The 27,855-nt window shown below is 44.3% G+C and overlaps 1 protein-coding gene across 7 annotated transcripts; it reads left to right on the top strand.

The window, feature by feature from the left end:
- On the top strand, window positions 1-27,782 carry LOC120049662 (fragile X mental retardation syndrome-related protein 1-like). 7 transcript variants are annotated; one of them, XM_038996007.1, is made up of 17 exons: window positions 1-644; window positions 3,361-3,413; window positions 6,168-6,261; window positions 7,248-7,319; window positions 9,980-10,128; window positions 10,513-10,606; window positions 10,840-10,956; window positions 11,084-11,254; window positions 11,387-11,465; window positions 11,697-11,806; window positions 12,462-12,548; window positions 22,977-23,205; window positions 23,924-24,103; window positions 24,405-24,605; window positions 24,721-24,825; window positions 25,011-25,096; window positions 25,185-27,782. In XM_038996007.1, the coding sequence occupies exons 1-17, from the start codon at window positions 594-596 to the stop codon at window positions 25,290-25,292; spliced, it is 1,986 nt and encodes a 661-aa protein (XP_038851935.1). In that variant the 5' UTR covers window positions 1-593; the 3' UTR covers window positions 25,293-27,782. The 7 variants fall into 7 exon arrangements, with proteins under 7 accessions (XP_038851935.1, XP_038851932.1, XP_038851934.1 ...); XM_038996004.1 differs by having other exon boundaries at window positions 24,721-24,891; XM_038996006.1 differs by having other exon boundaries at window positions 11,697-11,854.
- Window positions 27,783-27,855: the final 73 nt, after the last annotated feature.

The raw sequence follows: 27,855 nt of genomic DNA, 5'->3' as shown, positions 1-27,855 counted from the left end.
GTTTGAGGAGACGGGCGGTTGGAGTAAAGGAGTTGCCGGGCGGTAGTGCACCACATACGTTTTTATCGGGAGGAGTCTTCCTGGCAAAATTGTACTTCAAGATAAAATAAAGGAATCCCTGTGACGACTTTCTATAAAAACTTTACATCGACTGCTGCATTTATACGCCTGTTTTAACATCCCCGCAAGTGACGGAATCAGGGTGTTGGTGATAGCTAACTTAGGTAATTAGCGATAGCTAACATTAGTTTACTAGCTTTGAAGCACATTGCAATTTGACCGCCGCGGTCCCCTTCTCAACGCAGGACAGCACATTAATTGTGCCGTTGCACGCCAGCTAACAAAACGATCGATAGTTTGCTAACTAGTGTGAGTAAACGTCAAGTTGACCGCTGGAGACGGTATCTACCTAACGGTATCTGTTGATCCCATCAACACTCAACTCCCCAGCCCCTTCACCCGAAACACTGGAAATCCACAAGCGGTTGGAGAGCGGCGACGGGCCAGCGGCAGGGAAGCTGGGGGTGGTACCGGAACCGCACGGAGTCGTAGCGGCTTCAGAAAAGACCAGTCGTGGGGACCTACCGACTACTATGGACGGGCTGGCGGTGGAGGTTCGCGGCTCGAACGGGGCCTTCTACAAGGTAAAGGAAATGACCGGTGTAACTAAGTTAGTCATGCGTTAACGTTAAACAACTACAAATATGAAACAGTCGACATTGTTTTGTTTTAACTACAGTAGCTAGCTAGGTAGTGAGTACATCGTCGTTGTTAGCTGGCAGATTCTCATTCATTGAGTAGGCCCAACATCAAATGATAAGGTCGCTATTCATAGATTTCTACTTCGTCAGGGTTTGCCATTGTGGTGAACGCTTGTCGTGGCCTGTTTTTGTTAGCTAAATTCCAAGTGTCTTAACTATGTTTTATGTTTGGGCTGTTCAGTTAGCTAACGTTAGCCAGTTAGCTACCTAGTCTGGCATCACCTAACATCTTCCCGGGCACTCCTTTCTTTGGTTGGAGTTGCTAGTTAACCTCTCAAATTTGCGAGAATAGGGGTTGTAGAATGATGCCACATCTGAAATGGTGATTCCTAATGAAATATCGATTTGTTTGTTTGCTCTCCCGGTTTATCCCGAGCAATACCCCCCCCCCCCTCCCCCCAATTGTCTTTCCAAGGAGTGGGCTGAGTCAGCCTTCATTATTTCAGTGAATCAAATTACTTACTTTTGTTAGTCAGTCAGTCACATGACTGTTTCCAAAAAATCATCACACCACAATGGCTTAATAACCATACGTGACACAACAAGGGGAAGTCAACGATTTCAGTCATTTTATTTAGTTACTCAAATTGAGTCAAATGACTTCATTCAATGTCTGTGCCAAATGGTGGCTGTAGTGTAAGAGTGTGTGTGTACTGGCAGACAGTTGAATAGGCGCTAGTGATTTGCTATGGGTTGAATGGCCCAGGGCTGACAATGACTGAGGGACTGAATCAGGTGTTGGTGGAACAGATTATCCTAATCTCAACACTCCGCCAGTCAGTCAACACCATAGTCCTCCCCCTTTCCATGCTCTCTTCCTATCCCTCTTTTCCTCATCTTTCCATTCTGTCATCCTCTACCTCTTTTGTTTAGCCCCCTGTCTGATTTGTTTCCTCACTCTTTCCTTTCTTCTCTAGCTCCACTCTCCCCTCTCATTGACTCGTGGTTTAGACTATTTTTACACTCCTCTCCCTCTCACCTGTTCTGTTTACTGGCTGACAGTTTAGCACTCTGGCCTGAAGGTACATGATCCATTCACGCTTATTTCTCTCCTCACTCTTGTTCAGATTTTATTTATTTATTTATATTTCACCTTTATTTAACCAGGTAAACTAGTTGAGAACAAGTTCTCCCTGTGTATTCTAAATGTGTGATTATGATTTCCAGAGGAACCAGATTGGTTGGATAATTTAGGTGAAGACAACATGCCTCATGTCTTGCACATGCGTAACACACAAACTACAATCCTCTTCAGCGCTGCCCTTTCTGCACAGTTACAGTAACCCATACACAGATGCCAAAAGGAATATCCTGCTATACCAGTAATGTCAGGAGTGTAGACCTGGCACCCCCAGAGGAGACCCTCTTTGGGCATGTGGGGAGTTCTAGTCTAGGGAGTTCTAGTCCTCCTGGAACAGCACATGGCCGGAGAAGGAGTGCCATCACTGTACTGCCGTGAATGACCACTCTAACCTCTGTGCTCTCCTGGGGTCATGTGACCATGACTGCCATGCCAAATGGCTTGCCTGACCCTTGACCTGGTAGTAGAATGGAACACTGTTCATTACATCACACAACACATGTGGCTAATTCAGTAGGCCCTGTAATGGAATATAGCTATTAGGCCTACCTCCTTTCTTCCATCACAGCAGCTGTCAGGACAGTGTTTTCCCCCCTGTGGTAGCTACTACCTATCCAGTCTCTGTGCCCATGCTTGCAGTTTTGAGTGACAGCGACACAAAAGGTGGCTGTTTGTGTTGTGACATTGCAGTTCAATCTGGCTCTTTGGCCATCTCTCTCTGGGGCCTGAGAAAGTCGCAGCTGTAAAGTTACTGTGAGATTGTGTAATATGAGGGAATCTAATGCTAAGGGCTTTCATACATAGCCTAATGCTCGTTCAGACTGCCTCCTGAAATCTAAGCAGGTTTTACTGTGAGATTGTGTAATATGAGGGAATCTAATGCTAAGGGCTTTCATACATAGCCTAATGCTCGTTCAGACTGCCTCCTGAAATCTAAGCAGGTTTTCCTGGGAAGTGCCGGCCCTTTCATTTCCAGCAGGTGAAACTCCCTCACCTCGCCTCTGACACTCCCTCTCAGGCCCTAGTGCCACTGCCAGCGACGTCGGCCCCATATAAGGCAGTGTAACACTGAGCACCGTGGCACCCCCCCCCCCCCATGTCTCCGCTCTACTCCCACCCTGATGAAGAGTTTATGGCACTGTGATAGATCTGTGGATGGCTGACTGTGATGGATGAGGAACAGATTTGGAGGAGGGGGTCTCGTAATGGCTGTTGATCAAGGATACGGTATCGCATTACTTTCTCCAGTGGGGACGGTCGTGTGTGCTTTTGATACCCATGTAGTCAGACCTGTTTTTACCCTCTGACGACACACAAAGCTCTCATTTTATTGTAATAAATGTGGATGTCCAGCACAGTTATATTTCTCTGTCCCCAAGATGGCTACACTGTCTTTTCAGTAACAGTCATAGTCCTTTCATGGGTTATGAGTCTACCCATTAGTCCCTCTGCCCTCCCATCAGTCAGTGGCGTAGACTTTTGCCTAATAACGTTTGGGTTTTTTCTCTTCTTTTTCAGGGGTTCATCAAAGATGTCCACGAAGACTCACTCACAATAGTATTCGAAAACAAGTAAGTTTTCATTCTCTCTCGTGACATAACGTGTAGAGTTGACCATCTGCTTGTGTGGTTACTGACTCATAGAAGATCTGTCCGAGTTGCGCACTATCACCAGTCTAGCCACGCTACTCAAGTCGTCACTCTCCCCCAGTCCTTTGGCCTAGTTTTACTGTCCTGAAATCCCCGTTTCAGAACCACCTGTGGTCCGGACACAGCTGTCCACAAAACCTTTATAGTCCCCCCCCCCCCCCCCCCCCCCCTTCTTTCTGGAACTCATATCCCCCTGTCCTGTTCCATCCCATCTTGCTAGCCACCCTCCTCCTACCCCCTGTTCCTCTTTCTCTAGTTGACTCTGTAAATAAATATAGTCCCCTGCTAAATATAGTTCCCTATGGTATGCAGGCAGGGGGGCTGGACAGTGGCCCCTGCCATTCTTGGGATGGCTCTGCCGTTCCAACAACCTCCCTCCCTCCTGTCCTCTTGCCTTGTGGAAGTGTAGGAGTAGCTGGTTGTGAGATACTACGTGAATGAATGACAAGCCATGCTTTCTATGAGAATGCTGGCTACTGCTCCTTGACACCATTCTCGTTCATATTTGAACCACTGACTTCAAAATAGGGTTGACCTTTACACTATATCGGCTAGCTAGACTATAATACAACTAGAGATGAAACGTTGTTTAAATTTCATATCACGATTATAGTCACCAAAAATCAATTAGCATCACTATGCACTTTGTGTGCATAAACATTAAAATAATAACATTAAAGATGGCACCATGTGGCCATGAGAGTTAAGTTTCCCTAGGTTTTAATGAACACAACCTTAAGTTGGGGTGGCAGCGTACCCTAGTGGTTAGAGCGTTGGACTAGTAACCGGAAGGTTGCAAGATCAAATCCCCGAGCTGACAAGGTACAAATGTCATTCTGCCCCTGAACAAGGCAGTTAACACACTGTTCCTAGGCCGCCATTGAAAATAAGAATTTGTTCTTAACTGACTTGCCTAGTAAAATAAAATTTAAAAAGTAAGCAAATCAAATGTGCATATAAAAACAACACAAGTAAAGCAATGTGCATGTAAGAACAATACATAGGTAAACAAATCCAATGTGCAGGTGTTGACATTTAAAATAACAACACAAATTGCAATGAGCCCAACAATTGACATAAATATAGGAGTCGATAGTGTTTCTCCTATTGGAGAAAAGTCGTCGACTGCCGATTTTGAAATGAACAAAATATGTTACAATGGGCAAATAGTCTGCATACACACGACGCATACAGCAGCAGAACAACGTGTAGTGTTTTTACAAGAGTAGGTAACACTGATGGCTTCAATTTACATTACTGACAAGCTATTAGCAAGTTAGATAAACCATGACATTTTCCCCCTTTCCAAAGTCCCCACATCATGCATTGAGCTAAAAGTTAAATTACCTGGCATTCACTATAAAGTAGTGGGTGGTGGTCATGAAAATGACTCAAGAGATTTGAAGTGTTGCCCCCTTTCGCAGCTATTTATTTTATTAATTATTAATTTTATTTTTTTGCATGTTCTGCAGACAGGGAACCGTCTTCAATTAAGTTTCCCTCAGCTCTCTCAGTACTCTAGTAAAACCCACAATACGACCACACTTCAGATTTGGTCCTGTCACTGCCTTCCGCCATGTTTCCACACAAAACAAAATCCACGTTGCATGCTGCGCCTGCGTCAGACGGTTGCTGACTTTGGTTGATGCTGGACAGTATTTACCGCGAGTTTCTCAAACCTCGGTAATCAAACATGGTTTTAATTATTAAAATTTGAAACAGTAATACTAACCGTCAGGAATTTTATCGTGAAAATGGTAACCGTTTCATCCCTAAATACAACTGTGATGAACCCCCCTCACATTTGACATAAATGTCTTTCTGTGAATTTGAAGCCAGTAGGTTGAACTCAGCCGCAGTCCAGTGGGCTGTTTTTAGACTGAGCTCTCGTTTCGAGTGTTTTATGTAAAAGGACACGCTACTACCTCCCGGATATCCTAGTTTTATATGATTCTTGATTATCATCCACACAGTCTTCCTGTAGATAAATGATCTAATGTACATTATAGGTGTCTTAGAATCATTACCATATGTAATCCAGTAACTCTATTAGGTTTATGGCTTTCCCCTTCTTGTAAACGCGGCATTAGTCTCACTTCCTGGCCCCCACTGACTAACTGTCACCAAGTGATTTGTCTGTCAGCTAGAGAACACTGCTTCAGGCAGAATGACACTTAAGCTTTAGTTATGTTAGGGTTTGACATGCTTTTGGGTCTCGCTCCTGTTTCTTTCTGGTACTTTCATTAGGGTCTGTGTTCCGGAAGTTTCTGCTACACATGCGCACACACCAGAGGCGGCTGGTGGAAGGAGCTATAGGAGGACTTGCTCATTGTAATGGCTGGAATGGAATCAATGGAACAAACGCATTGTTTCCATGTGTTTGTTTGGTATCATTCCAGCCATTACGATGAGCACGTCCTCCTATAGCTCCTCCATCAGCCTGCTTTACCACACACCCAGACTTTATTCTGGACCTAACTGGTGTGGCGATGTCTGTCAATGTAATATAAAGTGTTGGACAGGAGGTGAACTTTCATAAATCACATGACAGGAAGCTGGTGTTTCTCCTACTGTTGTGACTGAAAGGTGTTTGTTTCCCCTCTCCCCATCTGTCTCTCTCGCCTTCTCCACCTCGCTGCAATCTCCCCCTCTCTCTCTCTGTCCCCCCCCAAAAAGCTGGCAACCAGAGAGACAGCTGCCCTTCAGTGACGTTCGGCTGCCGCCCCCAGCCGACTACCACAAGGACATTGGCGAGGGAGAGGAGGTGGAGGTACTTCTGCCCGATCGTTGTTATGTCCCCAAATTCTCCAGATCCCGCTATCTCCCGCTAGGGTTGCAAAACAGATTCCAGAAACATTTCAGCAGTCTTCCACCTGGGATTTCTGGGAAAACCTGGGAATTTTGGGAATGTTTCTGGAATTTTGCAACCTAATTCCCCTCATTATTTTCTGAGGGCCAGGAGTTTTTCCTCACTGTGTGACCTGCCCAGAAAGACAGTGGAAACTCCTTCCTTGGTTGGTTTCTACCTCCTGTTTAGTCCACTGCCCACATGGTCCGTGCTATTCGGATACTTGGGAGTCCCTACCCCATTTAAAGTTGACATTGTTAAAATGGTTAAGTTTAGGTAAGGGTAGGGATGTCTCAAGGATCCCGGATAGCACTGACCCTACCCACACACCCACATGTGATGTCATAAAGCATACCATACCACACATTAATCCATATCACTATCAGTGGTTTAGTTTGCTTCCTCCGTTGTGATTCCATTCATAGCTGGAGATTACTACCCATGAGCCCGGGTCTCAGCCAGTCGAGAGATTACCCAGAGTCCTGTTCACTACGGCAGAGCAATGTGGAGACGGATTAACCACAGTCCAATTTAGACATGATTAGCCAGCTAGGATTCCATTCTTCAGCACAGCAGCACTCAAATCATCATCGCCATGGAGAGACACTCCATCTCACTGTTTATCATATCATTACATAATCACCCAATAATCACTTTACTAAATATTTTGCCTGACCTTTTTGGTTAATGTTACATGGTAGATTTCAGAAAGTTTTCCCTCGTCTTGTAATTGTTCTGGTATCATTGCTCTGGCATCATCCTTCCTGTCTGCATCCCTAAGCAGGATGAAATAATCAGGAAATCCAGAATTTCTGTAAAACCTCTGTGTTACTGGAATGTTGCAACCCGAGCAGGTATAAACACCTGTATGTCCAGGTATAATCTTCTCCTGTCTACCCCTTCAACAGGTGTACTCGAGGGCCAACGAGCAGGAGCCATGTGGCTGGTGGCTGGCCCGGGTGAGAATGATGAAGGGAGAGGTGAGTCAGGGACTGGTGAGTTAGGGGTCGGGTGCACGCTGGGGCCGGCATGGGGTCGGTAGGGGGGGGCACTGTGTGTGAGATAAAAAAATATATATATATTCTGTGTGCTTGCATGCAACATGGTCGGGTCTCACTCTTGTGTGAAGGGGTGATGAACATCCCTGTATCTCAACCAAGACTTTGGTGTATTGTTGCTAAATAGTCCCCTTTTTAATGTTCTCTATCAGTCCAAGTAGTCATTTGTGCAATGTCATGTGCATGTTGTGTGATGCATCAGCGTTTTACACACCCGCTCCGTCCACTATGGGGGATACCCCTCAGTCATCCCTTGTTTAGACCCACACACAGCAGTCTAATGTAGGCTAATTGGGATAACTAATGCAGCAGGAAGCACATGGCTTGTTTAAAGCAGGCAGGCACATACTGTAGAGTCACTTAGACTACACACAGATTCTACATTCCATATTGACCCCTAGCACCTCTGTAGATCCCACCTAGTCTTTGAGAAGGAAAGCTGAAGCTACTACCCTTTTAAAAATATTTTTTATATATACCTATCCAATCCTCTCAGATCTTCTGGATTGGCTGTTGAGTAGGGGCCGAGGGTTGATTCTGGAATTTAGCGACTAACATTAAACACTTCCCTGTCTGACACACTGAGTCCCAAATGACACTTTACATTTTTTTTATTTTTTTTATTTAATAGTCACAGTTAACCAGAGCCCTATGGGCTTTTCTCAAAAGTAGTGCACTATTGGGACGCAACCACTTTGTCTTCCAGACAGGCAGACTGACCCTGGGTCAGTAGAATGTGACTGAGGAGGTGTTAAGGCTTCCTTCCGCATGCTTCAGTTTGGCTGGCGCTGTACCAAACTCGGCTAGGCCAACAGAACGAGTGTATTCGCATACTTGAAAAAAAAAAAAAAACTTTTCTTGGAAAAAGAGAAAGCGGCAATGGAACTGTTTGTTCGTCTTAAGAAGCCAGTCTATGCTTCCTCAAAGTAGTCAGAATTAATCTAAGATGATTTAAGAAATCTGTTAGAAATCTGTTTTGCAGAGGAGATCTAAGTCGCGCAATTTTATGTCTAACATGCTGACCAGACCGAACACATCGCGTGCGCGAGCATCGCAAAATACATTTAGAAATCCATGTTATTCAATTATTGCACCCACACTGCTCACGCGTGCCAACGAGCGTCTGCGACGCCAAGGGCTAAATTAGAACTCATTCCTATTTCTGACGCAGATCGCGCTGCAATTCCTGCCTCTCCCATCTCCTCATTGGTTTATAGAAGCAGGTACCCATGTGCCATCCTCAATGGTTATACCCACGTGGGTGATTGAAAGACGAACTTTGTTGCGGTTGTCGTGGTAATACTATGAAAGTTTAGATGTGATCACCATATAAGTTAAACGATGAAAAAGCCTGGAAGGAGGAGAGATGATTAGAAACGATTCGGTTGGCCGTTTTATGTGTGGATTAATTGTCGGGGTAGAGGTCCTTGTGCATTTCAGGTAAAATAAAAACTCAATGTTTATATCCCAGGACAAATTAGCTAGCAACAGCAAGCTAGCTAAATAGGACAAATTAACGTTAGCTAGCAAGTGCAAGATAACTAGCTAAATTGCCATACATGTTTAATGCTTTTCGACCTGTCCCCAAATTAATGTCATTGGTTCAGAGTTTGCTTTGATATTTTAACCTGCGTGTTGTGATCGCGTTTGGTGTGGGGGGCAAAATAAATGATGCACGCTAGCGCACGATGGCGCACGTGCGCAGCCGGTTTGGGTTCCGTGTAAGATGTTTGGTGCTGTAGCCTATTTCTCAATGTGCATGAAAACGAGTATCGTTGAATGACAACAAACACTTAATTGAAGAATCCCTACTAATGACCAACGGAGCGTGGACTTCGGCTCCGAACTTCTGCTTGGCTCGAGAGAAATGTTTGTGTGCACGAACAGCTCCCCCCCCCCCCAAAAAACGTTTTTTTATTATTTTTTATTATTAACAAATATCAACAAAAAAAAGAGGAATAGTCGCATGCAAACAAGCATACATACAAACTATTTACATTGCCAGGAATCTTAAACAAACAAATCATATTCATTAATAATACAAGTTTTAATTGTCTTTTTTGTTTTTCATTTTAGTTAAAGTAGTGCCATATTGTTTAAGTTAATTTATAAAGTGAAAAAAGTTTGGTTTTGAATTAGACCATTTGCATTTGTGAATATGAAATGTACCTAGTATTATTAGCAGTTCCCCCAAAAAACCTTGCCGAAGGCCAAAACGAACAGAAGCGTCACATTGTCATCATAATATATGCACAAACTGTTTCGGATGGGGAGCATACGGACGCCTTTAGTGAGGCTTAATGCTGGATTTGACCACTATTTTGATCAGTGATAAAGGTTTGGAATGTCAGCTTTGTGTTGAGTGCTGTTTTCTTATACTGGCCTTCGAGCATGGTGTGTGGAGTTCCATCTATCTCTCTCTTGCCCTCGCTCTGTCAATTTTTTTGTATTTTTTTTAATGATCCTTGTTATTTAACCCATATTTTTATTAAGCTGGGTCTATTTCTATTCATTAAATATTTTCTTTCTCTTGCAATTTCGCCGTCTCTGAGAACCTTTGTCTCTCTATTTCAACCCTTTAGTTCTACGTTATCGAGTACGCAGCGTGCGACGCCACATACAACGAGATCGTCACGCACGAACGCATCCGGCCCGTCAACCCCAACAGTCCTTCCTCCCGAAACTCCTTCCACAAGGTCCCCATCGCCATCCCAGAAGACCTACGGAACATGTGAGTGTTTGACCTCTGACCCCGGCAGTGCACTACACCAGCCTCACCACTGGGGCGGCGCTGTAGCACTGTACTCAGATTGAACGACCAGAGGCAACATGTTACTCCACTAGTCATTGGAGTACATTGGCTGCACCGGAAATGGCTCCCTATTTATTGAAGGCTACTTCTGTAACGTGGTGCACTATGTAGGGAATAGGGTGCTATATGTGAAGGGTTTCTTGTTTAGACAGTTATACACATTGAAATGTTGTCATCGGAGCTTTGTCTTTGAGCTGTCTTTTGGGCAGGCCATCAGCCTCTCACAGTAGCTACATAGTGCGCTGTTGTTGTGAATAACTGTGGTTTGACCCAAGTTCTTTTTCTTTCTTTTTTAACCAACAGCTGTGCGAACGACAACATCCATAAAGACTTCAGGAAAGCCATTGGAGCCAACTGCATCTTCTACAGTGCAGCCTCACACGAGCTCATCGTGCTGGTCAGTATCACAGCCACTACTGCTTTCAGGCCCTGTATTCAGCACTCCTACTCTGAGAAGCTTAGTGGTCTAGGATCAGTTTGCCTTTTTTAGTTCATTATTTGTAAATTACCTGATCCTAGATCAGCTCTCCTACTCTGAGAGCTGTGCTACAAGGCTAGCCTTTTTAGTAATGTCCCCTTTTTTCCCTTCTTTAACCAGCTTTCTCAGACTAACACTTCCGCTTTCTCTAGTCAACAAATGAGACAACAGTGAAGCGTGCTGCTCTCCTAAGCGACATGCACTTCCGCAGCATCCGTACCAAGCTCATGCTCATGTCCCGCAACGAAGAAGCCACTAAACACCTTGAGGTATACACACACACACTTCTCCCCTCATGTTCATTCAGTTAGAATCAAACACGCTTGAGAATGTAACTTGGAGACTGGCCATCAACATGTTGACAGACACAGACACCCTATTGTCCTTGTCCCCCAGACAAGTAAGCAGCTGGCATCTGCGTACCAGGAGGAGGTGAAGGTAAGGGAAGACCTGATGGGTCTGGCCATTGGCTCCCACGGTGCCAACATCCAGCAGGCCAGGAAGGTGCCTGGTGTCACCGCCATCGAACTGGAGGAGGAGAGCTGCACCTTCAGGATCTACGGAGAGGTGGGTGGGTATGTTGGGGTGAGAGCGGGGTCTTGGTGTGTGTCAGCGTGTGTGTGTGGTAGGCTGTCAGCCTTTATCTCTCTCTGTATGTGTTTAATGGCATGTTGAATTGATTTTGTGTTTGCGTTGCAGAACCCAGAAGCAGTGAAGCTGGCCAGGGTTTTCCTGGAGTTCAAAGAAGACTACTTCCAGGTGCCCCGGAACCTCGTAGGTGAGTTGACGCCCCACCCCTATGATTTAGTCAATCAGGAAAGTTCCTGCACACACATGTACTGAGAAACAATGATTGTCTGAATTGTGGCATCTTTTATAATTTGATATAAACTAGAGGGCAAGTCGGTCAGGATGATATCTATGAGGGTGCCCATGTTTACGGATTCATCCAGCTAATCCTTGGTCTCCAAATGCCCCCTCTTCTTCCTCTCTCACTCTTCTCTCCCAGGAAAAGTGATCGGCAAGAACGGCAAAGTCATCCAGGAGATTGTGGACAAGTCGGGGGTGGTGCGGGTCCGGATCGAGGGGGACAATGACAAAAAGCTTCCCCGTGAGGAGGTAGGCAGGCAGGGGGCTGGCAGAGAAGACACTGCCCCTAAACAAGAGGTGAATGGAGTGCTGCGGTCGCCCAAACAACCGTACCAAACAACTGTAACCTTAACAGGGTGCTAGCTACCGCTTCTGTTTCCAACTCTGTCTGTTGTAAGGTTGCACAATACCGGTAACGTTCCTAAAAGTCCCAGGTTTTCCAGACTTCCAAGTAGGAATATTCACGGATTCCGGAAAGAATTAACAGGAAATCCAGGAATCCTTCAACCCGGGATTTATAGAATTTTGGGAAAGTAACCAGAATTTTGCAATCCATAGGCTCGGTCTGTCGACGCTGTCAGTTGTCCCATTTCAGTTTCCTCTGCATGTCTGTACTGTACATTACCCATTCTAAGGGGGGTTGCCTGGGCCCGCTCCATCGTTTGGTGTATATCACTGTTGTTCTGTGTGCTTTTACCCACTTTATTTTCAAAAAATGTCCCTTCAAAGAGAAACCTCTATGTATTTCTACATCAATTTAAAGACACCAGTTCTTTGCCCCTTATGGAAATGCACAAATGTTTCCAAATCTCCATGACTAAACATCAGGACTCGCCCACCTCCAAATGTAAAATGAAGCGCAACAGTCTACCAGTCCACTCTCTTACACTCTCCTTCTCTCCAGGGCATGGTTCCCTTCGTCTTTGTGGGAACTAAAGAGAACATCAGCAACGCCCAGGCCCTACTGGAGTACCACGTGGCCTACCTACAGGTGAGACGCACGCGCGCACACAGAGGGGAGAGGTCACCGCCGCTCTCAGGCCTGACCTCTGCTCATGTCAATTAAACACCGGACCCCTCTCTGTTACGACACGTTAAGATGTATATTGACCCTATATGCCTGGTGTATTCTTTATACATACATACTTTGGGCCAATGGCCAGAATATACACGTATGGTAGGAGTTCCCATTACCCACAGATTTAGGATCAGATTACCCAACCCCCCCCTAATCTTAACCGTTAAAGGGAATGGAAAAAATATCTGACCCTGAATCCGGGGCAAGTTCTAGTCTACCTACTCTTGTGTGGACACTCATGGAAGACGTTGTCTTACACTGGTTGGTGTTCTTCTGTGTACTCCACACACCACCACTTCTGTATGGGGAGTAGATGCAGTCTGTAGAAGGTGGAGGTGTCAGATCATTCCAGATCGGTCACCTGTCCCACCCTCCTCCACCTACCTCATGTGAAAGCTGCTGAGAGCGACTCCATTTTGCCCTTACCCTGTGCTTTTAAAAATAGCCCCCTACTCAGCGTTGGGACGAGGGGTAGGGGTGTAGATTACAGGATATCTGGACCCTAGCCTCCAAAAATAACACACCCTCTACTCATCCTTGCACCCCCTCACCCATCGTCAGCCACCTCACACAAGGCTCAGTGGCGGCAGCTGTCGCATTCTGAAGTGACACCCTCCAACCCTTCCACCCTCAACCACCTCACCTAACCAAAAGTTCCCAGTAAACTGCTCTCTGCACTTGAGCCCAATCCCTTAGACGCCTAATCCCTAAAACACCTAAACTGACCACCCCCTTGTATACACTGCAGAATTTGGCTCTTACATGGCTTATTTCACAAAACCACTGGAAAATCACATCAAACTGCTGGACATGGTAAAGTCACATGACTTAAGGCTGTGTCAACTCTGCAGTGATGGGTTTTTCCCTACTAAATGTGCATCCCAAATGGCACCCTATTCCTTTTTGTAGTGTACTACTTTTGAGCAGGGCCCATAAGTATGGGTGGGTCCCTGTATGTTGCAAAATAAATAATCAAATCATATAAATGTTTGCCAGTCCACATACAGTTGAAGTCAGAAGTTTACATACACCTTAGCCAAATACATTTAAACTCAGTTTTTCACAATTCCGGACAATTAATCCTAGTGAAAATTCCCTGTTTTAGGTCAGTTAGGATCACCACTTTATTTTTAAGAATGTGAAATGTCAGAATAATAGTGATTTATTTCAGCTTTTATTTCTTTCATCACATTCACAGTGGGTCAGAAGTTTACATACACGCAATTAGTATTTGGAAGCATTGCCTTTAAATTGTTTAACTTGGGTCAAACGTTTCGAGTAGCCTTCCACAAGCTTCCCACAATAAGTTGGGTGAATTTTGGGCCATTCCTCCTGACAGAGCTGGTGTAACTGAGTCAGGAATGTAGGCCTCCTTGCTCGCACACGCTTCTTCAGTTCTGCCCACACATTTTCTATAGGATTGAGGTCAGGGCTTTGTGATAGTCACTCCAATACCTTGACTTTGTTGTCCTTAAGCCATTTTGCCACAACTTTGGAAGTATGCTTGGGGTCATTGTCCATTTGGAAGACCCATTTGCGACCAAGCTTTAATTTTCTGACTGATGTCTTGATGTTGCTTCAATATATCCACAATTTCCCTCCCTAATGATGCCATCTATTTTGTGAAGTGCACCAGTCCCTCCTGCAGCAAAGCACCCCCACAACATGGTGCTTCCACACCCGTGCTTCACGGTTGGGATGGTGTTCTTCGGCTTTTTCCTCCAAACATAACGATGGTCATTATGGCCAAACTGTTCTGTTTTTGTTTCATCAGACCAGAGGACATTTCTCCAAAAAGTACAATCTTTGTCCCCATGTGCAGTTCCAAAGTGTAGTCTGGCTTTTTTATGGAGGTTTTGGAGCAGTGGCTTCTTCCTTGCTGAGCGGCCTTTCAGGTTGTCGATGTAGGACTCGTTTTACTGTGGATATAGATACTTTTGTACCTGTTTCCCCCAGCATCTTCACAAGGTCCTTTGCTGTTCTGGGATTGATTTGCACTTTTCGCTCCAAAGTACGTTCATCTCTGAGACAGAACTCGTCTCTTTACCGAGCGGTATGACGGCTGCGTGGTCCCATGGTGTTTATACTTGCGTACTATTGTTTGTACAGATGAACGTGGTACCTTCAGCCGTTTGGAAATTGCTCCCAAGGATGAATTTGATTTGTGGAGGTCTACAATTGTTTTTCTGAGGTCTTGGCTGATTTCTTTTGATTTTCCCATGATGTCAAGCAAAGAGGCATTAAGTTTGAAAAAAATAATCTGTCTGTAAACAATTGTTGGAAAAATAACTTGTCATGCACAAAGTAGATGTCCTAACCGACTTGCCAAAACTATAGTTTGTTAACAAGACATTTGTGTAGTGGTTGACAAAAATAGTTTAATTGATTCCAACCTCAGTGTTTGTAAACTTCCGACTCCAAATCTAGCTACACATATGCTTCTTAACTTAACATGTACCTCGGTCTCTGCCCTATAGGAATCTTACATACAATGCCTATAGAAAGTCTACACCTCCCACCCCCTGGATTTATTCACATTTTATTGTTACAAAGTGGGATTGAAATGGATTTCATTGTAATTTTGTCAACGATCTTCACAATACTCTGTAATGTCAAGTGGAATACAATTCCAAATGTGTTAAAGGATTAATGAAAAATAAAACTAATATACCTTTATTAGATAAATATTCACCCCTGAGTAAATACATGTGTTAACACAGTTGGCAGCCATTTTGACGTGAGTTTTTTGGGGTAAGTCTGAGTTTTGCACACCTGTAGTGCGCAATATTTGCCCTTTTTTTGGGGTGAAATTCTTCAAGCTCTGTGAAGTTGTTGGATCATGGCTAGAAAGACATTTTCAAGTCTTGAAATAGATTTACAGTCTGATTTAGTTCAAAACTAACTTGACCACTCAGGAATATTCATTGTCTTGGTAAGCAATTGCAGTGTAGATTTGGCTTTGTTGTAGGTTATTGTCCTGCTGAAAGGTGAATTCCTCTCCCATTGTCTGGTGTAAAGCAGGTTTTCCTCTAGAATCTTGCCTGTTCTTAGCTTCATCCCGCTTATTGTCTTCCTGAGAAACTATTCTGTCTTTGCTGATGTCAGGCATACCCATACCATGATGCAGCCACCACCGTGCTGGAAAATGAGGCATTTACTCAGTGACGTGTTGGATTTGCCCCAAACATAAGACTTTGCATTTAGGCCAAAGGGTGTAGGCCTTTGCCGTGTTTCGCAGACAACAATAATGCGTTGTTGCATACATATGCATGTCTCGCATGTGGCTCAGTTGGTAGAGCATTGCTTTTGCAACACCAGGGTTGTGTGTTCGATTCCCATGGGGGACCAATACGTGAAAGTACAAAAATGTATGCACTCACTACTATAAGTCGCTCTGGATAAGAGCGTCTGCTAAATTACCAAAAATGTAAAACGTCTCAGACGAACCATCACAGGCAAAGCGTCAATACGGGACTAATGTTGAATCCTACTACACCGGCTGAGACGTTCATCGTATGTGCAGGGCTTGCAAACTTCAACGGATCACAAAGGGAAACCCAGCTACGAGCTGTCCAGTGATGTGAACCTACCAGACAGGCTTAATTCTTTTAATGCTCTCATGACAATAACCAAGGCAAGCAACACTGAACCTTGCATCAGAGCACCAGCTGTCCAGGACGACTGTGTGATCACACTCTCCGTAGCTGATGTACAGTGGTTCGTTCTTTTAAAAGTTGCAGCGTAGGGAGTAGGCTACAGTACTGGGCTATTTAGCTAAAGAATTCTGTGTCGTGCAGGCACGTGGGAGACCGGGGTTCAATTCCCCAACTAGGCTGTCCTTGTAAGAATTTGTTCTTAACTGACTTGCCTAGTTAAATAAAGGTTACACTAAGAGCATAACATTTCTACACCATAATTTTAGTCTAACCAATACCCAAACGGAGATTCAGTGAAAATAAAAATCTCATTGATTTATCAAGACCAGTGCCCATGCTTGTCTCAGAGCAGCGTGAAACTGTGCTAAAATAGTTGTAGGCTATTGCTTCAAATCCTATTGCTTCTAACTTCAATATGCTCTTTAAATAAACAAGACCTACACCACTTTAAACAGCACATGAATCAACACTAGTGAGACTCATGTCGCCTACGGTAGGCCTACCTTATATTGGAAAATATAGCATGAAGATTCTAAATTAAATTAAAAGCTGCCTCATGGGTCTCCCGGTGGCGGCCGGCACGGGTATCGAACCTGCATCTGTAGCAACGCATTTTGCACTGCGCCACTCGGGAGGCCCCATCCACACAGTATCAAAATACAGAGAGGTGTTGGTAAAGGTATATTGTCCTGCTTATAGCCCATAATGGGCTATTATAATACTGTACATGGTGTCCAGGTCAGGGTAACCAAAACATTTATTTATTAAAGACTATCAGAAAGAATGTTGGTACTTATTTTCCAAAGCCATGAATGAGTGAGTCACTCAGCTTTATGTAGGTGCTGGGCTATAGGACTGTGCCATCAACTTGATAATATATAACAATACTTTGGAGGTTATTTTGTTTGGGGGGGAAAATTATAGTGAGCAATTGTAATCTGAATAAAGGCCAAAACGTTTATTTCTGTTTTTAGAAGGAGAGAAACGCTGGGCCAGTTGTGCACCGCATTATGGAACTCCCAATCACGGTCAGATGTGATGCATAATACTTTGTTTTATCTTTTCTGGTGGTTGCAATTTCAGTTTAATCCAATCACGGCTGGTTGTAATACAGCCAACCTAACTAAGAAATACATTTGACGATGAATTCTCCCCCTACCCTCCTAGGCAAGTCTATTGTCCAGCTACCTGCTAATAGCCATAATGGCACTGTGTAACGTGACTGTGTGTTTGAAAGAGTATTTTCCAGTAAGCTAAAATTAGTTTACCTTCATTAGACAACTTTGTTCCAATATTTCTGTCGTTCTGTGATATTTATTCCCACAGTAATTTTATGGATTCATAACTAAATTAACATCTACATTTTGAAAGAGTATTTTTATCATTATTTTATTAACGAAAGCATAAAGATGCTGATGAAGAAATACAGTATTGTACAGTATATGCTTTTACATTTGGATAATAAAGCATTTAAACAAATGCAGGTGGCTTATATCATAGCAGAACAGCATAATGGTCCAGACGGCCCTTGCTCTGCCCGGTGAGCAGTTGGTCAAGTTCTGTTGTCAGAAGAGGAATGGAAATGTCAGGATGACCTGATGAACCCGCCAGGTATGTTGACTCTGCCTGTCGGAGGTGGAGTTCCAGAGCTCACAGGTGTGCCTGGCATGGATTGTAACTATCTCGTTCCTCGCCCTCTTCAACGCGTCATTCTCCACCAATGCTGCCTCGCTCTGGACCAATGCATCAGCTGTCGCCCGTATCTCTGCCCTCAGATAATGTTTCTCTTTCTGCTGGTCTGCCTTCAATGACTCGATCTCGGTCTTCAAAGTTTGAATCTGATCCATGTGCACCTTCATCAGATGAGCAGAATGGTACCGCCCGGAGCCCCCATCGATTTACAGTGGCCTATGATAGAAACAGTAGATCAATTAAGAATGAATTGACTCCAACACTAATGCTGCATACACATTTTAAGAATCTAGCAAAACTAACCGCTTTCTTGGCAACCTTGTTTTTTCTCGGTGCAGCGTGTTGTCCAGCCCTTTGTCCACTGATCTCCACGGATGGTTGTCAGCATGGTTGTCGGCATGGTTCTATTCTCTGCAAAAACACATTCACGTTTTTAGTACACAATTTATTTTATTTAACCTTTATTTAATTGGTTTTAGTACACAGTATGCCTACACATTGATAGGCAATATCCATTTTTTTAATAGAAAATGCTCTGAAACCAAAATACTTTTAAAAAGTTTTGGTGATCATCTCAGCTCCGGCTCATTTTCAAGTCCTCTTGAAAATCCTAACCCTGGAACGGGTAGCACCATAGAAAGAAGCTGGCTTAATGAAAACGATGTCTGTTCTCTTTGGTTGCAATGTCCTTTTTGGGGGGGCGGAGGGGGTAAACAGCTCGTTTTTGAATGGTAACTGTGTTATGGGTGGAGTTTGGGCCGGGGTGAAGAGTACTGGAAAGGTGACTTTCACACCTACAGTAGCCGGGCTATAAAGAGTAGTGTCCTGCTAATGTGGCTACAAGTGTTTGAAAACCTGTTTTCAAAATGCCACCAGCTGTCCCTCGCTAATGTAAATAAAACACAGCGTCTTGTTTACATTTTGTTTGCCTTTATTGTAACCACAATGTCACAAATCATTTGTATCTACGTTTTCAATTACTTTCAGATTTTGGGATTTACAAATGTGTACATTTCATCTCATTTAAAAAATAAAAATAAACGTTTTTTTAATGCCTTTAGGAAGAGGTCTAATGCTTTTAATATTTAACCATATCTGCCCTCCGAATTAATATCTAAGGGGCATTTTTCGCGCCATTTTTAGTTACATTGTTTTAGTTTGAACGTGCAGACAGGCACTAAGAACAGCGGGAACGTTTCCCTAGTCAGCGCCATTATTAGTGCAATGGCCCTGGAAGTGTTGCTCTGTGCTACCGAGTGGGGGTACACCCCCCCTCCACCTTCCTCCTCCCTTCCCCATGGGCTAGGTTTGTCTTCTGTGCGTGGCTCTGCGGCCCATCCCCTGCCCTCATGCCGTGAACCTCGCGCGCCCACTGCTATTTCAGTGGATACAGCTGGAGAACTGCAAAGCAATCCCATTTTGCGCCACTTGGGTGCCATTACCAATATTTTATATATATTGTCCTGCTAATAACAGGGTTAATAATAGATCTGTGAGAATATCCAAGGGGCTTTTATATCATTCAAAATGAATAATAATAATAATAATCACTGTTTAAAAAAATATAACTTTTCAAATAACTTGCGGGGGGGTATTTCTTGAACATGGGGTGAGACATTGTTACTAATTTGTAAATAAAGCCAGCTTTTATTTAGAATTGTGTTTCTTTTAGAGGGCGAGAAACCAAAAACCTGCAGTCATCTCATGGGTCTCCCAGTCGAGGCCAGCACAGGTATTGAACCAGCATCTGTAGCAACACAGCTTGCATTGCGATTCGGTGTCTTAGACCGCTGCGCCACTAAGGCGCTGTACAAAGTGACTGGTCAGGAGTAGGCTACAGTACTACAGAGACACAGTAGCTTGGGACCCAAAAGCATAATCAGTGCTCTAACTCCCCCTTGCGCTGGTCTGGAGCAATGAGGTGGTGACGCAGGGTACTGTACTAAATTACCTCTAAGTACCGCAGCATAATCGCAAAACTTTTTTTAGTGGAGCAACCACTTTAAGACCTTTTTTAAACAGGTTAACATTCACAAGAGTTGTAGGGCCAGACGGATTACCAGGATGCTTACTCAGAGCATGCGCTGACCAACTGACATTTTCCACCTCTCCCTTACCATCTGTAATGCCTACTTGTTTCAAGCAGACCACCATTGTCCCTGTGCCCAAGAACGCCAAGGTAATCTGCCTAAATGACTACCGCCCTGTAGTGCTCACATCTGTAGCCATGAAATGCTTTGAAAGGCTGGTCATGGCTCACATCAACACCAGCATCCCAGAAATCCTGGACCTACTCCAATTTGCATACCACCCCAACAGATCTACAGATGATGCCATCTCTACTACACTCCACACTGCCCTTGGGCAGAGTTTCCTGCCATTCAGGACCTCTACCAGGCGGTGTCAGAGGAAGGCCCTAAAAATAGTCAGACTCTAGCCACTGAAGTCAAACTGCTCTGTTTCCACACGGCAAGCGGTACCAGACCGCCAAGTCTGGGACAAAAAGGCTCCTGAACAGCTTATAACCCCCAAGCCATAAGACTACTGAACAGTTAATCAAATGGCAACCTGGACTATTTGCCTTGAGACCCTTATTTTTTGCACTGACACTCTTGCACAGGCTCGATGTACACTCACTGAACTCTAACCACACACTCGCACAGAATGCACTGACACTCCAACACACACATACACGCATATTGACGCCACACACTCATACATTCTCATTCCTTCAGACTCTTCACATACGCTGCTGCTACCCTCTTTATTGTCTATGCATAGCCACTTTACCCCTACCTACATATTACCTTAATTACCGTGTCAAACCTGTGCCCCTACATATTGACTCTACCTGTACCCCTTGTATATAGCCTGGTTATTGTTACTCTTTTTCCTTTTAGAATATTTAGCAAATTTCTTAATTACTGCATTGTTGGTTATGGGCTCATAAGCATTTCACGGTGTGTGTGTGTGTGTGTGTGTGTGTGTATATATATATCTCACTCACTCACACCGTTCAAAAGTTTGGGGTCACTTAGAAATGTCCTTGTTTTTAAAAGAAAATAATTAATTTTTTTGTCCATTTTTAAATAGCATCAAATTGATCCGAAATACAGTGTAGACAGTTAATGTTGTAAATGACTACTGTAGCTGGAAACGGCAGATTTTCTTATGGAATATCTACATAGGCGTACCAAGGCCCATTTATCAATTAGCCTTTTAAAATGATAAACTTGGATTAGCTAACACAACGTGCCATTGGAACACAGGAGTGATGGTTGCTGATAATGGGCCTCTGTACGCCTATGTAGATATTCCATAAATCTGCTGTTTCCAGCTACAATAGTAATTTACAACATTAACAATGTCTACACTGTATTCCTGATCAATTTGATATTTAATGGACAAAAAATTAGCTTTTCTTTTAAAAATAACAAGGACATATCTAAGAAACCCCAAACTTTTGAACGTGTGTGTGTGTGTGTGTGTGTATTTGGTTCATGTGACAAATAACATTTGATGTTTTGAAATATTCTGTATAATTTTTATTTTTCTCAAGCTGTCATTTAGGTCATTATTGTGACTTCACTACAAGGTTGTTGATCCATCCTCTGTTTTCTACAATCACAGCCATTGAACTCTAGCTACTTTAAAATCACCAATGGCCTCATGGTGACATCCCTAAGCAGTTTCCTTCCCGTCCTGCAGCTCAGTTCAGATGGATGACTGCGTCTTTAATGTGTCCTGGGTGGTTTAATAAATCATAATTATTAACTTGACCATGCTTCAAGATCTATTCAATGTTGGATGTTATTGTTACCCATCTACTGATCACTCCCCTTCTGAGGCTTTAAGAAAAGCTCCCTGGTCTTTGTAGTTGAATCTGTGCTTGAAATTCCATACTTTACTGACGGACCGTACAGCTGTTTGTATGGGGGACACGATAAAAAGTCATAACCCCTATTTCACACATTTTACTTCTGAACTAATTCTGGCTTGCATAAAGGGGTGAATACTTATGCTATGACTATTTTAGTTATTACTTTTAATTTGTATTTTGTGTAGTTCAGTAACCACATTTCCATCCAACCATTTCATGCAGTCGAATTTACCTGACGCATGAAAAAAGTCACGACCGGTCTGATGGAAACATGAGATGCCAGTACAATTTTATAAATTCAGACAGAATTAGTTTGTTTGACATGGTGGGATCTTTGTGTGTAAAATTAATTGTGAGAAATGGCAGAAGTGACTTAATGTGCAAATATTGATATAATAACCATATCGACGTAAACGTGGAGTAATGCAATATGTTGTGTGGTCCTCCCACTACGACTCGGTGAAACCACGCAGTTTACTGGGCTACATATGAAATAAGTGATGAACTTCACAGGGCAGTGAATGTGTACGGTGATGAGCTTGATCCTCCTTTCCAATAAATATCGAGGGTCTTATTCTAGTGACATGATGATCGATGCTTGGCTGCTGTTTGACAAATGCAAATAATATCGCTCTTCTCCATAATAATCTCAATGTAGTTAGCCTACCCGCACTGTTTCTGCAAGCTGTTGGCTAGAGTTCATGTGCCAAGACCAGAGTTGGCACATTGGCAATGCAACCGGCAGAGTTGAAAAGGTGATGGAAACCCATTTTAACCTGTGTTTTTAATTCGGTACATGGGAATTTAATGGCAAAAGTTATTTGTGTGCACTGTCATCACGCACAGCCTTTTATCCGCAAAAACTGGTGGGATAATGTGCATTGTTTTACGCCAATTTGAGAATATTCGCATAAATCTGCCAAATTGGATGGAAGCCTAGCGACTGACATAATTTAAATCTATTTCAATCCCACTTCATAACGCAACAAAATGTGAAAAGTTTAAGGGGGTGTAGACTTTTTATAGTCACTATGTCCTAACATGTACCTCTGTCTCTCTGCCCTATAGGAATCTACCTAATGATATACGCCCTAACATGTCCGTCTCTAACAGGAAGTGGAGCAGCTGCGTCTGGAGCGGCTGCAGATTGACGAGCAGCTCCGTCAGATCGGGGTGGGGTACCGTGCCCCCCCTAGTCGGGTCGGGGGCGCCGGCCCCGGGGACAGGGAGAAGGGCTACCTGACAGACGAGAGCAGCAACTCCACCAACCTCCACACCTCGCGCACCTACGGAGGCCGCGGACGAGGACGCAGGCCCTCCAACAGCCAGTACTCTGGATATGGTGAGACTAGACTACAACTCCCATGATCCCTCACTGCTAACTGCATTCTATCATCTGATAAGACCAATATCTCAATCTACAAACATATTTATCATACAAGAGGCTAAACTCTGAGTGACGTTTCAAATGTTTACTCAGCGAAGGTGTACAGCTGAGTACATACATTTTAATAGTGTCTGCTTGTACCCTGAACTCTCGCCCCCTCCCTTCCACAAAGATGGAGTTCTCCATCACCCAGGATTTCTCCATGCTCCGTCATACATATCACCATACTTCATATCAGTCAGGAGAGGCTTATCTATTCATATTAATAGAATGTAAAGATATAAAACAGTCATCCATCTAAAACGGCAAATTATTATTTTGACTACAAGTGGATAGTTTGGTTCTGTGTGAACAGGCTACACTCCGTCAGTCGACATGACGATCTGGTAAAGTGCTTTGCTGCAGTGAATACCAAATAGTCAGACTAGTTGGTGTTCTCTCTCATGGGTTTTCTGCTGAGACAACTGGTACACCACACACACTTGGGACTAAAAACTACAGTTTTGTACAAAACACTCCACATTCCTTCATTCCTGCCTTCATCCCCCTCTCGCCATCTGTTCATTTCACTCCATCTCTCTGTCAGAACAAAACAGCTGCTAACTTACTATACTAATCTATACTGTTGTCAGTTGAAGTTTAGTCTCTAGCTGCCCCTTACTCTGTTTTCCAGGTACTAACTCTGAGCAGTCCAACGCTTCGGAGTCAGAGGACCTTAACGAGCGCGACCAGCGGCCCCGAGGCGTGGGCGGAGATGAGAGGGGTTCCCGTCGGGGTGGCAGGGGCCGTGGAGCCAACACCGGACGGGGTCGCGGAGGACCCGCCTCAAGGACTACCAACTCGATCAGCTCAGGTGCAGTACAGCAGGCTAATTAATAGTCCAAATGGGGTACAGGGTTGTATTCATTGTGCACCAAATAGAAGGAAACAAACTGAAATTGGGAGGGACTTCGTGACCTTGTCCAATAAGAAATGCTCTTTTGAGTATTCTGTAACAATGTTTTGTTCCGATGTGCTGTAATGAATCAAATTGGTCCTTGGTGATACTGGGATGTTTCAGGTCAAACCTAATGGTCAAGTTTTCCTTCATTACGACTGGAAGGTGGTACAGTTTGATATGCTAGGCCTCTCTTTCTCTCCTCTCTCCTGGTCAGTGCTGAGGGACCCGGACAGCAACCCATTCTCCCTGCTGGAGGGTGAGAGTGAGCAGGGCGACACGGACACCAGCGAGGGAGTGGGAGGAGTAGACCGCAGGAGACGCTCCCGCCGTCGCCGTAACGACCAGGAGCCGAGTGTGATGGACGCCGCCGCCACAGAGTCAGACAGCCAGGCCGGACCCAACGAGAACGGACTGGGTAGGAAGTCTGGAGAGGGCGGACATTTTGTCTAGTACCAGTTAGTTATGCTGACTAGTTTGAAGTTAAAGTTACGTCTCTCATACTTCCTCTTTTTTTCTCTCACCTTTATCAGATGAGGAGGGCCGACCCCAGCGCCGCAACAGGAGCCGCCGCCGCCGTAACCGCGGCAACCACCCCGAGGGAGGATCCCTCAGCCGTGACAGACAGCCAGCCGAGGGTGAGCAGTGTGTCAGACGTCCCAAACCTCCCTCCCTGTTGTCAGTCTGGACCTTAGAGGAAAATGGTAGTCTGATCGAGTCTACCGTATCCTTCCTTAGTCTCATTCCTCACTGTGTTGTGCTGGATTTGTCATTAAACAGTATATCCTGTTTAAATCACTGTTCTCTGGGTTCTTGTCTGTAGTGACCGTGGCAGACTACATATCCCGCGCCGAGTCGCAGAGCCGACAGAGCCTTCCCCTGGAGACACTTGCTGCTTCCGAGCCTAAGGTACACACACACACACACACACACCGTAGAAGATACCAGCTTATAGCAACTTGTTAAATTGACAGTTTCCCCTCTGCTGTTCCCCCAGGAGAACGGGAGCAGCACCAAGAAGGAGGAGCTCACGGCGCCCTCCAAGCGTTCCCCTAGCAACGGCATGGCCATGCCCAGCGAGACCCTGGTCAACGGCGTCTCGTAGAGGACTAGGTTCCGCCCCCTAAAAACCCAGGTCGAGAGCAAGACTTCATGGCAAACTCTGTCCCTGCTTGCATTTACTTAAACCTTAAAACAGATGAGTGAAAAACAACAAAATACCTGATTCATACTTTGAGTGAGAGGGGGGAGAGAAAAAGTACAAAAAAACGACAGTCGCATCTTACTTAAACACACGTAACGGTGTATGTTATCCTATCTATCAGTACTTAGTGCTTATTTTAAAAAACAACTAGCTTGCCAAAAGGGCTGGTGGATATGACTTGATTTTAAAAGAGAACTGAATCTCAAACAGGACGAGACAATTATTATTATTATTATTTTTTGTTAATGTTATCACTGGTTTGGACTTGTGGTCGCTCTCCCATTCAAACAGAAGCATCTCTAAAAGTTGAGGAGGATAGATGCCAGCTGGAGAAAGGGAGGAATAGGCGGATGAGTCCAAGCGGTGAAGAACAAGTGTCAGGAGTTCTACGTACCCTGGCCTAAATGTCGGTTGGTGATGACGGACAGACGGATGTGATTATTGATCGACATTGTGCCTTGAATTTGAAAAAGTTCATTGTTGAGTTTTGTGTCACAGGAAAGAGGTTTTTATTTTATTTTTGCTCAAAGAGAACAGACCAGTAGTGAGGGAATGGGAGTTAAACGAGTGCAGAGGTGTTAACTGTGGTAGGACAGAAAACAAGGGAACGAGTGACTGGCCAGAAAGTCTGGTGCCAAACAAAAAATTCAAGGCGCTTGTCCTCAGTGAGAGTGGACTGGACAGCGTTTGGGCTGTGTGGGTGTGTGTGTGTGTGAGAGAGATTGTGTTTGTACGTACGTGTGCACAGTTGAGAGAGCTGGCAACCACAGGATTAAAATCGGGGGGAGAACACTGAATTCTTGGAACATAGCCCTGGGTCGGTGGTGAGGTCACAAAGGCAGGCGAGGCCGCTCTTTTGGCCGGGCGGGTAGGAGGAAGTGTTGCATCACTTCCCGTCTCCCATGCTCGACACTAGTGTCCAGGGCTGTCCCTATACATCCTGACAGACTGACTGACCGACAGACAATGAGAGGTTAAGGACTTGATGATATATGGATCGATTTAGACTTTAAACAAATGAGAATTTTAGTGCCTCTTTTTCTCATGGCCCACTACTCATGGCCCACTAGCAGTGTGGAATAGAGAGGTAGGGTAGCACGGCGCTCTAGCTTCCAGCCACACTTACTAATGCCTGGGTGAACTGCAGAATGGCGGTCTGAACGCACACGCCACGAGGGAAGGGAGGTAGACGGTTGAAGGCGAGCCACGTTGTTTCACCCTTCTAGAATGGTCCCTGTGGTCGTGGCTGGGGGAGGAGACAGGCAGACTGACTGATGCGCACAGCTTCAAAAGGGATGAGTAGAGCCATATACACACGGGCTTACACAGATGCACGACCGCACCACGACACTGTTGCAATTCAGTCACGGGCGGAGGGGTTCAGTCAGTGTGGTCGACTGTGCGTTGCGTTCAAAGGAGAAATGACAGTGTTTTGAGATGAACTATAAGCGAGATGGTTGTCCGGTTCCTAAAGGTGGCGGTCGACAGGCGGGAGGGGGGGGGAGAGTGACTCAGAAACCCTTGGTGGCTCATGTTACTGTCTTGGTTACCTCTCTCAACTGCGTTTTGTTCTTTCCACATAGAAAAGATGAAATAAAATGGAAATGAAATCAACTATCTTTTGAGATGAACTGATTGATTTCTTCTGTCTGAGTTTGCACTATTTTTCTAAAACAATCAACAAACCAACTGCATGATCATTCAGCGGTAGCTTTGCACGAGGGAGAGGGTTCACGTTTCAGTTTCACCATTATTTTATCCGCTACTAGAACTGCTGCTAATGTCCACCTTGAATGTGTTTTAGAATCCATACCGTAGACACTTAAGTACTGTTGTGGCTTCGGTATACCTTTCCGCCACTCAAATTCACCCACAATATGGCTGCCTTTTTACAAGGATGACTAAGAATAAAATAAACCCCATCTCCTTAGTGTAATGGTTTCTTACCCTCATTAAATACTTATTGTAATACTCAGTGTAACATTGAGCATGATAGATGTTCACACAAGTATTGAGGCTAGTTAGGGATTGTGTTTACTGAATTAAAGTCACCCAGATTGATTAACCCCTTTCGTTTCAACCGTCTGCGTGTTAATGCGTCAGCGGCGCGTTGATTATTTCTATCTTTGGTTCATTTGTGCATGCTTGCATGTAGGATTGAGAAAAATGGATTTTGTCTTTTTATAGTGTGAAATGTATACCTCCGTTGTCTTTAATACTATCTGCCGCTTGTGGCTCACTTTCCCCATGTCTTTCTGGGTGGAGAGAATGTTGACCCTTTCTGTGTGTGTATCCTAGTAGTACTGTTCAGGTACTGTCAACTCCTCAGTGTCAGGTAGGCTGGTCTTCACACATGTTCTGATGGCAATAAAGGACTTCATTGTTTGATAAGCATTTGTCCCTTTGGCTAAATCAAAAACATTTGACACACAAACCTTGGACTGATAACTGAAATTCCCGTTAT

Source organism: Salvelinus namaycush, chromosome 6 (genome assembly GCF_016432855.1).
Source record: "Salvelinus namaycush isolate Seneca chromosome 6, SaNama_1.0, whole genome shotgun sequence".
NCBI lineage: Eukaryota > Metazoa > Chordata > Actinopteri > Salmoniformes > Salmonidae > Salvelinus > Salvelinus namaycush.
Note: the sequence above shows the minus strand (reverse complement) of the source record. Positions and strands in the feature narration are given on the sequence as shown.

What these genes read in the sequence shown, in the direction of transcription:
- LOC120049662 (XM_038996001.1), top strand. Translation starts at nt 594, where the DNA reads ATGGACGGGCTGGCGGTGGAGGTTCGCGGCTCGAACGGGGCCTTCTAC. An exon ending in ACCCAACGAGAACGGACTGG is followed by an intron (nt 24,606 to 24,720) that starts GTAGGAAGTCTG and finishes CACCTTTATCAG; the next exon opens with ATGAGGAGGGCCGACCCCAG. An exon ending in CTGGACCTTAGAGGAAAATG is followed by an intron (nt 24,892 to 25,010) that starts GTAGTCTGATCG and finishes TCTTGTCTGTAG; the next exon opens with TGACCGTGGCAGACTACATA.